Below are 14,109 nucleotides of genomic sequence, written 5' to 3'. Positions count from 1 at the left end.
CCTGCAGGTAGCAGAGGCAGTGTGGAGCCAGATCCCGGTTCTGAAGCAAACTGGAAGTGGCCACTGGTTTGTCACTCTGGGCCAGCAAGGAGGGCTCCAGGGGAGCGGCGGTGAGACATACAGTTAACGGTGCATGCGTGGCAGACCGTGCATGTGCAGAGAAGGAAGAGGTAAAAAGGCACGGGAGGGAGGGCGCTGAAGGTGGGGCCAGGCTGGGAAGTGCACCATTTTGCTTTTTATGCAAATGGTTTCTGTAGCACTGGGGTAGGGAACTCCGGTCCTTGAGAGCCGTAATCCAGTCGGGTTTTCAGGATTTCCCCAATGAATATGAATTGAAAGCGGTGCATGCAAATAGATCTCATGCATGATCATTGGGGAAATCCTGAAAACCCGACTGGAATACGGCTCTCGAGGACCAGAGTTCCCTACCCCTGCATGTAGTGTCCTCTTGCACTCGGTGCCAACATCTGCCAAGTGTAATGTGAAAGTTCTGAAAACACTGTTACTGCCAGGGCAGAATTAAATCAGAGGCACATGCCAGGGACCAAATGTTTGGGAGGATACTCTCAGATCTGTTAATTCAGCAGCTGCCAAAGCAGACTTTTTATGCTCTGGTATTTCAGCTGCTGGTAGAGAGAAGAGTGTGCCTGTGTATGGTGGAGGGGATGGGGCCACCGCTGCCTTGCAGAAGTCCGCCTGTCTATTCTTTCTACCTCTTATCTATTGTCCTCTAGTCAACAAGTGAACTGTGCTTTTTCCTTGTAAAGGGAGTTAAGGGTAATGGGATTTGCTATACCATCTTTCTGTGGTATTGTCAAGTGGCTTGCATCTATTATATGCAGGTACTTTTTTCTGTCCCTAGTGGGCTCACAATCTGCGTTTTTGTACCCGGGCCAATGGAGGATTAAGCGACTTGCACAGAGTCACAAGGAGCTGCAGCAGGAATCAAACCCAGATCCCTAGGTTCTCTATCCAAAGCACTATTTATGTTACAATGGGGAGACAAATATGGGTGCTCTTTTGCTTCGGGCCTACAAAAAAATGTTAATTCTGCCCTAGTTACTGCTCACATATTTCAGACTTGTGCTTGTTTATCGAGTACAACATAAGTTCAGTGACAGTGCAGTGTGTTGCCAGGAGATGATCGAGAAACGCTGGTATTGGCTATAGGAAGTAATTTTCCTTTGTAAACTCTCCGTACAGTGCTTAATGTATGAATGTTTCACAGTCATCTGGGCTGAGCTGTGGGTTTGCCACCACTTATTTGCTTCTTAGTTAATTTTGCTCCTTATAACTTCAGACTGCTTTTCAGCAATCAGACCCTGTCTGTTGCTTTGTAAGTTCAGTGTCAAGTGGAGGCCAGCTGCATTTTTCTTAGAAAACGTAGCTGTAAATAGATCCGACAGAGCTAAATGATATTGCGCAACAGGGTCCTTTTAGCTTAAGCAAGAGTTGCATGGCCTTGTACTGTTTTAAGTATAAGACTATATTGGCAGATAAGGGCCGTTCAGTACGCCCAATTTTCTTTTCCTGCACACACATAGGAACATAGTAGATGACAGCAGAAAAAGATCATTTGACTGATCCAGTCTGCCCTATATTTCTTGTGCATATTGCCAGATAAATCCCAGCTGCCAGATACAGAGTGCAGCTGCCTGTACAGGGCCAGTTCACCATGCTGGGGACCAAGGCAAAAATTTTTAGAGGGGGGGGGGCCTTAAATCTCCTTCAGCTTTAGACAGGCTTGGCACATTTGCTCTGTATTCACTTAATGCTGGCTTTGTGACCTGCAGGTTCTCTTTCCATATTCAAGACAGCTTTTGCTAGTCTTCTCCATTGCTTCCATCACTGTGGGAAATAACTTTGTTCCCTGTCATCAGCAGCAGATGAATCCAGACATACTGTATGGGCTTGCCTTGGTTCACTGCTCAGATTGGTTGATAGGAGGTGATTGTTCCTCTTCTTCAGGGAGTGGACCAGAATGACTATGAATCAGTGGGTTGTAGACATTGTTCACAACAGCTACAGGTTAGAATTGACCTTCCCAATTGTTGATTCTTTCTTAGAGTCCTGGCAGTGCTTCCTGCAAACAGGCAGCAGAGCTTTCTACTCTGCAGGTGCTTCAGTGCGTAGGAGAAGTATCTCTGGTACCATTGGAAGAACAAGGTTTGGACAGATATTCCATCTATTTTTTGGTACCATAGATGAGTGGCTCCTTCTAACCCATACTGGACATAAAAAAGTTATTGAAAGTCATGTCTTTCCAGATGGAAATTATGCGTTCCATGATTGCAGCAGTCCAACCCAGGGAGTTCTTAACATCTCTGGATATGAAGGAGGCTTATTTGCACATTTTAATTTGACTTCCATATCAGTAGTTTCTGTGCTTTACAGTGCTGTGGCATCACTTTCAGTTCCGAACAATGCCCTTTGGTTTGGCGACATCTTCATGGACTTTCTCCAAAGTCTTGGTGGTTGTAGCAGCTTTCCTCAGGAAGGAGGGCATCAGAATACACTCTTGTATGGATGATTGGCTGATCAGGGCATCTCAGTTCAGAAAAGTCATCAGGCTGCATCCCATGTGATGGTTGTACTCCAGTCAATAGGTTGGGTGATCTTTGCTCCCAAGAGCCATCTGGTGCCCTCAGGGAATCTGGAATATCTAGAGGTTCTGCTTGACATGGCTCAAGGGAAGTATTTCTTATGTAGAGTCAAGCTTCAAATTCAAATCCACAGGTTGCTGAAGGACCCAAGGCCGCTGACACGGGGAAAGAAAATTATCAGGCAAGACATAATTTTTCCTAACCCATGCTCCCATTCTCACCTGTTCTCCAACATTCCCTTTCTCTCTCTCTTTCTTTCACCTTACACCACCTTCCTCTACCTCTTTTTTTTCTCTCCATTCCCAGCTCCATCCTTGCTCCAGCCCCTTTTGATTTTCTTTTATTCCCTAACTTAATGGTATTCATTAATTTGTAAGTCAGGGCCACTTTGGATCCAAATGAGCTGAAAGAGAGTGGCCAAATATCTTCCCATGTAGGGATGTGACATTGCTGACCAGCATGTGTCAGTGATATTCATCCCTTCCAACCCACCTTCTTTTATTGAGAAATGCCTTGTCCTTCAAGCATGTAGTTGCCTCCTCCCCCCAATTCATTTCCCCCCCCCCTTTCTGTTGCAATCTTGGATATAGAGGCAAATTGTGCTGAAAAGTGACAATGGAGGCCAACCCAGAGATCTCCAGGAGTTTCTATTGGCTCCCTGGCCTTACATTGAAAAACACTGCCCTAAGCTCTGGTAGTACTACTCAATCTGTAACATTTTTAATCATTGTAAACCACATAGAACTTCACAGTCCTGCGGTATATAAACTGTTTTTATTATTATTAAGCAGTTTCCTATTCCCTTGCATTCACCACTTCTCCAGCTTCAACATATCTACCCTCTCTCATCACCCCCTCTCCAAACCCAGGTAGCTAAGCATATAGAATTCCCTTTTGCATTTACATACTACACATATCTGCTCTCATATCCAAAATCAGGGCCTGCGATAATCCAATAGACGCTGACACTGGTCCAGTTGTTACCCACACATCAGACCTTCCAGAACTCTCTGGCCTTTCTAAATAGTGTCCTGCCACAACCAGCCTACCGCAGTGATCTGATGAATATGAGAAATGTGCAAGTTGTCAGACCCACCTACTTGGGTGCTTGTGTTTCTGCTTTGACTTCCAGTTCAAGTTTTTATTTATTTATTTATGTTTATTTTTATTAAACTTAATATACCACATGAACATATGATTGATCAAAGTGGTTTACAATAAATTTTTAAAAAAGAACACCATTATACACAGAAAAGACTTCCAGGTTAGCGGCAGGCAGCGTGTGTATAAATCGCCGCTGATACCCCATCTCGATAGCTGACACCTTCTGAGATTCTGCACAGGAAAGGGGGAATTCTGCGTGACTCTGCAATTCTGCACGAATTCTGTGTTGCGCAGTCACACAGAATTTCACCAGGAGTGAAAACAGCATATATACCATGCCCTGCTACCATGATAAAACAACTACAGACAATCCAAAACACTGCTCTCAGATTGATCTACTCGCTAAAAAAATTTGACCACCTCACCACTGCCTACCTAGACTCACACTGGTTACCAATACAAGCGCGAATTCAATTCAAATTATACTGTTTATTATTCAAAGCAATAAATGGCACAGCCCCCAATTACCTAAATAAACGCCTGAACCAAAACCTCACCACTAGACAAAGAAGAACTAAGACTCAATGTAGGGAAATGCAAGGTCATGCATATAGGGAGAAAGAACCCGATGTTCAGCTACCAAATGGGGGGATTAGTATTAGAGGGAAGTAACCTTGAAAGAGATTTGGGTGTACTGGTGGATACAACAATGAAGTCAACGGCACAATGTGCAGCAGCCGCGAAGAAGGCAAACAGAATGTTGGGTATTATTAAGAAGGGCTTTACGACCAGAACGAAGGAAGTCATCCTGCCATTGTATCGGGCAATGGTGTGCCCGCACCTGGAGTACTGTGTTCAGTATTGGTCACCGTACCTTACGAAGGATATGGCAATACTTGAGAGGGTCCAGAGGAGAGCGACACGAATGATTAAGGGCATGGAAAACCTTTCGTACACTGAAAGATTGGAGAGACTGGGGCTCTTCTCCCTGGAAAAGCGGAGACTCAGGGGAGACATGATAGAGACCTACAAGATCATGAAGGGCATAGAGAAAGTAGAGAGGGATAGATTCTTCAAACTTTCAAAACATATAAGAACAAGAGGGCACTCGGAAAAATTGGAAGGGGATAGATTCAAAACAAATGCTAGGAAGTTTTTCTTTATCCAGCATGTGGTGGACACCTGGAATGCACTTCCAGAGGACGTAATAGGACAGGGTACGGTACTGGAGTTCAAGAAAGGATTGGACAATTTCCTGCTGGAAAAAGGGATAGTGGGGTATAGATAGGGAGCTACTGCGCAGGTCCTGGACCTGTTGGGCCGCCGCTTGAGCGGACTGCTGGGCACGATGGACCTCGGGTCTGACCCAGTGGAGGCATTGCTTATGTTCTTATGTTCCATTCACCTACCCCCCACTCAAAGGCACCCAGCGCAAGAAGATGTTTGACAATCTACTAGCGACGCAAGCAGCGAAACTGGACCATACCATCTCCAACCTGCTGATAACAACCAGCGACTTCAAATCTTTTCATGAAGAAATCAAAACCCAACTATTCAAAAAATTTATCCAGATGTCTTAACTCTAACCCTTGATCCTCCTCCGTGTAATTCCCTCAACCTCTCCCCTTCCCCAGTTATCCTACCCCTGAAATCCAACTGCTTCCCAAACTGTATATATACTGGAACTGCACTATCTCCTACTTGTACAGCTCCCCAAATTGTAAATCTACTAGAATAGCCCAATTTTCCTTGCTGTATCCCATTCCCAAAACTGTAATTCTCCAATCGTCTTGTAATTCTCCTGGAAATGTCCAGATGTCTCTTTTTGTAATCCGCCCAGAACTGCAAAGTACAGGCGGAATAGAAGTCAGTAATGTAATGTAATATATACAGTACAGGTCCCAACAAATCACATTCATAGACTTATTACAGTATATACTCGAATATATACTGATCTGAATATAAACAGGTGCCCAGAAATGAGGAAAAAAGGTTGACTCAAATATAAGCCAAGATTAGAAGTTTTGGTGAACCTGGTGAGAAAGTCTACAAAGATTATATATCCTTGCCATAAGTTTTAACACAATTTAGTGTTTTTATTAGCACAAAACCACACATTTACAATAACAGAAGTTTAACCAGTTCCTCTGATTTTAGGTTTTTGTTCCCACACCCCTAGTAGCTTGAGAATCCTTTGAGAAAAATTTTGGGGTCTGCCCATGAAGGTTCCCTAGTGGCTACATGAGCTTGAAGGTAAGAAGCAGTAACGTACTGTAGAACAGGATGGTATAAACAGAAGAAACCTCCCCAAAAACCCATATGCCCTATCCAGTCCACCCATCCATGCTATCTGTTCAGCTTCATAATCCCTACCTTGCCCTCAATTGTATTAAACAAGCACAGCAACACTTGCAGAAATCCCCGTCCACTATCTTTCATCGATGATCTTCTGAACCAGCCATTGAGAACATGATCCCATCATAAGAATAGCCTTACTGGGTTAGACCAATGGTCCATCAAGCCCTGTAGCCTTTTCTCCTGGTGGCCAATCCAGGTCACTAGTACATGGCCAAAACCCAAGGGGTAGCAACATTCCATGCTACCAATACAGGGCAAGCAGTGGCTTCCCCCGTGTCTTTTTCAATAACAGACTATGGACTTTTCCTCCAGGAAACTTGTCCAAACCTTTCTTAAAACCAGCTACGCTATCCGCTCTTATCACATCCTCTGGCAACGTGTTCCAGAACTTAACTATTCTCCGAGTGAAAAAAAATTTCCTCCTATTACATAGAAACATAGAAACATAGAAAGATGACGGCAGAAAAGAGCTACAGCCCATCAAGTCTGCCCACTCTTCTGACCCACCCCATCAAGTCTGAGTGCTAATGACCCAGATCCTTAGCTCGACCCCCATAGGGATCCCACGTGGATGTCCCATTTATTCTTAAAGTCTAGCACGCTGGTGGCCTTGACCACCTGCACCGGAAGTTTGTTCCAGTGATCTACAACCCTTTCTGTGAAGAAATACTTCCTGGTGTCACCATTAAATTTCCCTCCTCTGAGTTTGAGCGGGTGCCCCCTTGTGACCGAGGGTCCCCTGGGGAAGAATATATCGCTTTCCGCCTCGACACGACCTGTGATGTACTTAAATGTCTCAATCATGTCTCCCCTTTCTCTACGCTCCTCAAGAGTGTATAGCTGTAGTTTGCCCAGTCTTTCTTCGTATGAGAGACTCTTGAGTCCGGAGACCATTCTAGTGGCCATTCGCTGGACAGATTCAGCTCGAAGCACATCTTTTTGGTAGTGTGGTCTCCAAAATTGCACACAGTATTCCAGGTGAGGTCTCACCATGGCTCTGTAAAGCGGCATTATGACTTCAGGTTTGCGGCTGATGAAGCCTCTATTGATACATCCCAACATCTGCCTTGCCTTGGATGAGGCCTGCTCCACCTGTTTGGCAGCCTTCATATCTGCACTGACGATTACTCCCAAGTCCCGTTCTTCTGAAGTCCTAGCTAGTGTTTCCCCATTTAAGGTGTAAGTTTTGCATGGATTTCCGCAGCCAAGATGCATGACCTTACATTTCTTAGCGTTGAAGCCCAGCTGCCATGTCGAGGACCAGTTTTCCAACGTGATCAAATCCTGCGTCATATTATCCTTGAGATTGCTTTCACTTACTATATTACACAGTTTGGCGTCGTCGGCGAACAATGTTACTTTACCCTGAAGCCCTTGGTTTTAAAAGTATTTCCCTGTAACTTCATCGAGTGTTCCTTAGTCTTTTGTAATTTTTGACTGAGTGAAAAATTGATCCACTTGTACCCGTTCTACTCCACTCAGGATTTTGTAGACTTCAGTCATATCTCCCCTCAGCCGTCTCTTTTCCAAGCTGAAGAGCCCTAACTGTTTTATAGACTTTCCTCATACGAGAGAAGTTCCATCCCTTTTACCATCTTGGTCGCTCTTCTTTGAACCTTTTCTAGCGCCACTGTATCTTTCTTGAGATAAGGAGAACAGAATTGAACACAATACTCCAGTCTCCCTGAGCTGGGCCAAATGCACTTAATTGGGTAGGATGAAGTGTGAAGAAGAGAGTGTAAACAGAGATAAAAGGGGGTACAGTAAAAAAGAGGAGGGGTGGCAGCCCTAGCAGGAGCGAACTGAATGTGAAGCAGCCTGGAGAACTAGTGGCCTCCCTATCCTAAGAAAGGACCCTCCCCCCCTCAGCCAGCATCGTGCTTATTGTTGGAGAAAGCTGCTGCCACCCCCAACGCCAAAGAAAGCTGTTCCTGCAGCCAATGAACTTAATAAAGGCACCACCATCCTTCATAGACATCCCCCTCAGCCGGCATTATGCTTACGATTAAAGAAAGCTGCTACTGCTGCTCCCGGTACCAAGCAAGATGTTGCTGCAGCCACTGAACCTGAAGTAAGCACCTGCCGCTAAAGCTGTATGGTGATCTGGTGCGGGGCCTTGAGCATCTGCACATGCTCAAGACCTGCCAACTCCCACCTTCTCTGAGAATCTCAGGGTGGGAGTTCATCATAGGATGTAATATAGTCAATCTGTCAAGGTGTGCTTGAAAGTTGCTTTTAATCAGTTCATTGGCACCCAACATAATGGGAACTATTTCTATATCTCTCTGCCACATTTTATGTGATCTCCTTCTGCATTTCTTGGTACTTGAGGAGCTTCTGTCTGCCACTGCTGAGAATAATCATTGGCGTCCACACCTCTTTTACCAGTGCTGAAAGCCACTGCTGTGCTCCTTGCATTACCTTCACTTGGTGATGTGTCTCCGAATGATTGCAAAGTCTTGTTGAGTTTTATGTAGTGTTTTAACTTTTCAAACTCTTTAACAAAAAAGCAATCATTGTTTCCATTCTTCTCCCACTAGACTGTATCTCATTTCCTGTTTTGTTTGTACAAATTGGACAACTCGGTTTCATAAATTTTGTCTTTGGAATAAGTTAGTTCCTCTTATTCAATACACTACCTCTCAATGTTTTGTGGTCAAAAACTGGAAATATAGCTTCCTTTCCTGTATGTTAAAATTTCTTTGGTATGTTTAATGATTTAATTTTATATATATATATATTCATTCTGTAAAGTACCTTGGATACGGCATCATATGAAAATGAAATAACAAAAACTGCTTTATTGCAGGCTCAGACTTCATGAGGAAAAGATCATTAAAGATCGGCGACATCACCTCAAGACTTATCCAAACTGTTTTGTTGCCAAAGAACTAATTGACTGGCTGATCGATCACAAGGAAACATCGGAGAGGGAGACAGCAGTCAAACTTGTCCAGAAATTATTAGATCATAGTATTATTCACCATGGTGAGTGAGTCGTTCCACCAGGACTAAAGAGTTGTATCTGTGATGAGCGTGATGCAGAATTGCAGTTATTTTGTTTTACTGGTTGTGATACCTCTTGTTAACAGCAATGTTAAGAATTATCAAGAATGTTTACCGAAAACAAGTCCAACACAATCATGGCTCTAAAATAGAGCAAATCACAAAACTCAAAACCATAGCCAAGAGAATATAATGCCTGCTTGTCTTCAGATAACACCTGCTACAGGTTAGCAACTATGCTTTAGCATAGCTGAGTTTAAAAAAGGTTTAGATAAGTTCCTGGAGGAAAAGTCCATAGTCTGCTATTGAGATAGAAATGGGGGAAACTGCTGCTTGCCCTGGGATTGGTAGCATGGAATGTTCCTATTGTGGTTCACTGACAAATTGAGGACAAAAAAAAAAAAAAGCTAAGAAAGGATGAAAGAAAATGGAGCAAAACCTAAAGTCATGAAGACAAGACACTTTGGAATGAGTTATTAATCAGATACAAATCAGCCATCTATGAGGCCAAAAAAGATTACTATACCAAACTATTGAAGGCCGCAAACAAATCAAGGGGTATTTTCCCCCTGACTAAAAACTTATTTTCAGCAGCCCACCCTTGCATTTGCACCATGATAGTGAAACCCTATCTTCCTGCCAAGAAAAAATAAACAAAATTTGGGTAAACCTTGATTGCAAGACTCCCACTGACATGCCAGCTGGTAAAACAACTAAGACTGTAACCTTAAATCATTTTACAACTATTTCTTACGATGACCTAAGTATAATAGACTCTCTGTGCTCCTTGAGTTCTGTTCTAGACTCTTGCCCATCTACCCTTATTCTACCTCTAATTAATGAATCATTAGAATCAGGCTTTGCACCAAGAAACTGGAAGTCTGCGGTAGTTTGACCTATCCTAAAAAAAGACTCTGGTGAGACCTCATTAAGAATATTATGTACAATTCTGGAGGCCACACCTTCAAAAAGATATAAAAAGGATGGACTCGGTCCAGTAGAAGGCTACTAAAATGGTGCGTGATCTTCATCATAAGGCATATTGGGACAGACTTAAAGATCTCATGTGTATACTTTGGAGGAAAGGCGGGAGAGGGGAGATATGATAGAGACATTTCAATACCTATGTGATGTAAATGTTCATGAATCGAGTCTCTTTCATTTGAAAGGAATCTCTGGAATGAGAGGGCATAGGATGAAGTTAAGAGGCTCAGGAGTAATCTAAGGACATAATTTTTTACAGAAAAGGTGGTAGATGCATGAAACAGTCTCCCGGTAGAGGTGGTGGAGACAGAGACTGTCTGATTTCAAGAAAGCCTGGGATAGTCACATGGGATCTCTTAGAGAGAGGAAGAGATAATGGTTACTGCAGATGGGCAGACTGGCCTTTATCTGCCATCACGTTTATATGTCTCTGTATCGCTTTATGGTGTCACCTCACCTGGAATATTGCGTTCAGTTCTGGTTGCCTTATCTCAAGAAATATATAGCGGAACTAGAAAAGGTTCAAAGAAGAGCAAACAAGATGATAAAGGGGATGGAACTCCTCTCATATGAGGAAAGACTAAAAAGGTTAGAGCTCTTCAGCTTGGAAGAGAGATGGCTGAGGGGAGATATGATTGAAGTCTACAAAATCCTGAATGGTATACTGTACAGGTGGATAAATTTTTTATTTTTTTACTTCATCAAAAATTATAAAGACTAGAGGACACACAATGAAGTTACAGAGAAATACTTTTAAAACCAATAGTAAGAAATATTTTTTCACTTGGAGAATAGTTAAGTTCTGGAACATGTTGCCAGAGGTTGTGGTAAGAGAGGTCACACAGAGGGAACAGCAAACGCAGGAGTCATGAAGGAGAGATGTCACCGGCTCAAGTGTGGGTCAATCAGGAGAAATTTTATTGATAGTTGCAATAGTTGACTCGACACTGACAGTGTTTCATCAGGAATTGCCTTTGTCAAGAGTCTAGCTTCTCTCTGTGGTGTCTACACAGGGGAAAGAGCCAGGAACAGTCTGCAGGATCAGGAACAAAGGTGGAAAGAACACCGATAGGGAGCCACAGATAGAAAACAGTGGAACCAGCAGATGTATGGTCCAAGTACAGACAATCTGAGAACAAAGCTGACCACTTGCTCCTCTGTCCTATCCCATTCCATCTACTTAACATTATCTCTCCTGGTTTTAAGAATGGTTTAGCTGGTTTTAAGAATGGTTTTAAGAATGGTTTAGAGACATTTTCCTGGAGGAAAAGTCCATAGTCTGTTATTGAGCAAGACAAGGGGGAAGCCACTGCTTGCCCTGGCTCGGTAGCATGGAATGTTGCTACATTAACCTAACTTCCCTATAGCTCCAAAATCACCCCAAAAACTAGGCATAACAACATGATGTTGTATCAGACAAATAAGAGTGAAGACATGTGACTGATTTAATTTGAAAGATAAGTTATTTTTCTATAAAGTTTAATTTGGCAAATTTTTGAACACATTGGTTTGGAGGCACTATTGGCTATATACTATACATAATGCCTAAAAATCAGCGCCAACAAAAGATGGCGCTTTGCACAGTTCTTAAAAAACGTAACTTGCTTTGAGTTACAAATTTGAAAAAAGGCATGCGCTAAAAAGCTAAACAAATATATGCATGTACTCTTATATGCGAGGCACTTTATAGTAAAATTACCCTCCTTTATGTGTATGATCTGATGGCATTTTGTCTCCTTCCTCCTCTCCACCTGGAAGCACCTCCCAAAATATACCATCATTCAGCAAAATATGAACATAAGAATAGCCTTACTGGGTCAGACCAATGGTCCATCAAGCCCAGTAGCCCGTTTCCACGGTGGCCAATCCAGGTCCCTAGTACCTGCTCAAAACCCAAGGAGTAGCAACATTCCATGCTACTAATCCAGGGCAAGCAGTGGCTTCCCCCTTGTCTTGCTCAATAACAAACTATGGACTTCTCCTCCAGGAACTTGTACAAACCTTTCTTAAAACCAGCTACGCTATCCGCTCTTACCACATCCTCTGGCAATGTGTTCCAGAGCTTAACTATTCTCTGAGTGAAAAAAAATTTCATCCTGTAGGTTTTAAGAGTATTTCCCTGTAACTTCATCAAGTGTCCCCTAGTCTTTGTAATTTTTGACGGAGTGAAAAATCGATACACTTGTACCTGTTCTACTCCATTCAGGATTTTGTAGACTTCAATCATATCTCCCCTCAGCCATCTGGCTAGGAGAAACTCACTATATGATTGCACCCAGGTCATGTTAGACTTCAGCCATGTCATAAGAATTAAACCAGAAGAGTGTTCCAAGATGGTATTTGTAAATCTCTTAAATTGGGCTACATTTTGATCCCTTAGTTCACTTTATTTATGTTTCAGTGTGCGATGAACACAAAGAGTTCAAGGACGCCAAACTCTTCTACCGCTTCAGAAAAGATGATGGCACCTTCCCAATGGACAACGAAGTGAAGGTTTTCATGCGAGGCCAGAGACTGTATGAAAAGTAGGTCACTTGCATTTTGCATGCTCAGGATTAAGTTGATAAGGTCAATAAGAATATGAGATGTGGAAAAATACTGCATTTTTCAACATATCTGAATTATAAACTATGTTTATCTAAAATCTCTTTAATGTAAATACAAAATAAATTGTCTCATACTGCCATAGAAGAACCACAGTGGAAGAAACAGGATTTGAACCCTGGATTCTACAGGTCACAGCTTGTTGTTCTAATCTCTAGGCTATTCCCCCCTCCCCCCACAAGCTTCTCAGCCTTTACATATTTCTAAAGTATTTTAAAGAGGACAGACAGAATGGAAACAACTGCGGCATGCTAGAAACAGTGATCCTAAAAATTACTACTACATTAAAATCGCAGCAGTAATCTGCAACTCTTTGCAGATGTCACCCTTCCTCTTGGTGCCTGAACTACTTACAGGAATGGTGATATTAAAAAAATCCTTACAGGTGGTCATTGGCCTCGATTTCCTTCTCTCCCTGCCTGACCTGAAACCCCTTTCTCCTGGATATTAAAAGTACCCTGGACCTGGTAGTCCAGTGACCCCACCCCATCCCTATTTAAAAAAAAGGTCTCTGTTAGTCTAGTGACCCTCTTCTTTCCTCCCCCTTTCAAAAAAGCACACGCGCTTCTGCTCAGCAGCCATCATCCTCAAAATGGCTGTGCCTTGCTTGCACATTGAATTTTGGAATGCACTAAGGTGGTACCAGTCAACCATATAAAGGAATTTTTCCTGTATATGGTGGATTGGCTCTGCCATTTTGAGGAAAACGGCAGCTGAGGCAGAAGAGAGTGGGCGTCATCTTGTCTTACTTAAGATATGGTCGGGTGCCACTAGATAGGGATTTTTTTTTGTTGTTGTTAAAGGGATAGAAGAGGGGTAATAATAGATACCAGGGTATTCTTCTTTTTAATTGAAGGAGAGGGCCCTGAATTTACTTGTGCATGAGGTCTGGTGGGTGAGGGGAGTGTCTCTAGACACCGGAGATTTTTTAGCAGATGTGGGGAAAAGGAAGGGAGGGTGCTTCTGCTAGATACTAGGGAGTGGGTGATTTTTGGAGTCAGTGGGGGTTTGGTAGGTGCCACTAGACACCAGGGATAACATTATTGTAATTGAGTCAGGGGTGGGGATGCAGGTATCTGGGGCATGGTAGTTGGGTTGGGAGGAGGGATGGAGTGCCAATAACATAACATAAAATTTTATTTGTATGCCGCAATACACCATGAAGTTTCATGCGGTTAACAGGAATTAAGTAGAAGACCGTACATGAGAGGTCAGGATATAAGTACAAATAACATAGGATCATGAAAAGGTCAGTCAAATACAATTATGGTATGCTAATACAAGAAGAACTCAAGTAGGTGAACAGCTTTCGAATACTGGTACAGATAGATAAGGAGACCCAAAAGAAGGTGGCAAGAGAGGTGAGAGGGGCAGGTAGTAAAAATTGAATGAGTCTGTGCATCATCTTGAGGAGACATGCAAAAAGGGCACAACCTTTCTATACTGCCTT

The 14,109-nt window shown here is 42.9% G+C and overlaps 1 protein-coding gene across 6 annotated transcripts in view; it reads left to right on the top strand.

The window, feature by feature from the left end:
- Positions 1-14,109, top strand: part of DEPTOR (DEP domain containing MTOR interacting protein) — a 111,900-nt gene that overhangs the window by 9,725 nt on the left and 88,066 nt on the right. For all 6 annotated transcript variants that reach the window (XR_004538278.1, XM_033933071.1, XM_033933073.1 and 3 more), the window contains exons 3-4: positions 8,875-9,053; positions 12,457-12,580. Coding sequence is in view for 5 of the 6 variants with exons in the window: in XM_033933071.1 (XP_033788962.1) it covers positions 8,875-9,053; positions 12,457-12,580 (303 nt within the window). In the remaining variant the exon portion in view is untranslated. The remainder of the gene's footprint in view (positions 1-8,874; positions 9,054-12,456; positions 12,581-14,109) is intronic.

Source organism: Geotrypetes seraphini, chromosome 2 (assembly GCF_902459505.1).
Source record: "Geotrypetes seraphini chromosome 2, aGeoSer1.1, whole genome shotgun sequence".
NCBI classification, from domain to species: Eukaryota; Metazoa; Chordata; class Amphibia; order Gymnophiona; family Dermophiidae; genus Geotrypetes; species Geotrypetes seraphini.
The sequence above is the reverse complement of the archived record's forward strand: the minus strand, read 5'-3'. Positions and strand labels throughout refer to the sequence as shown.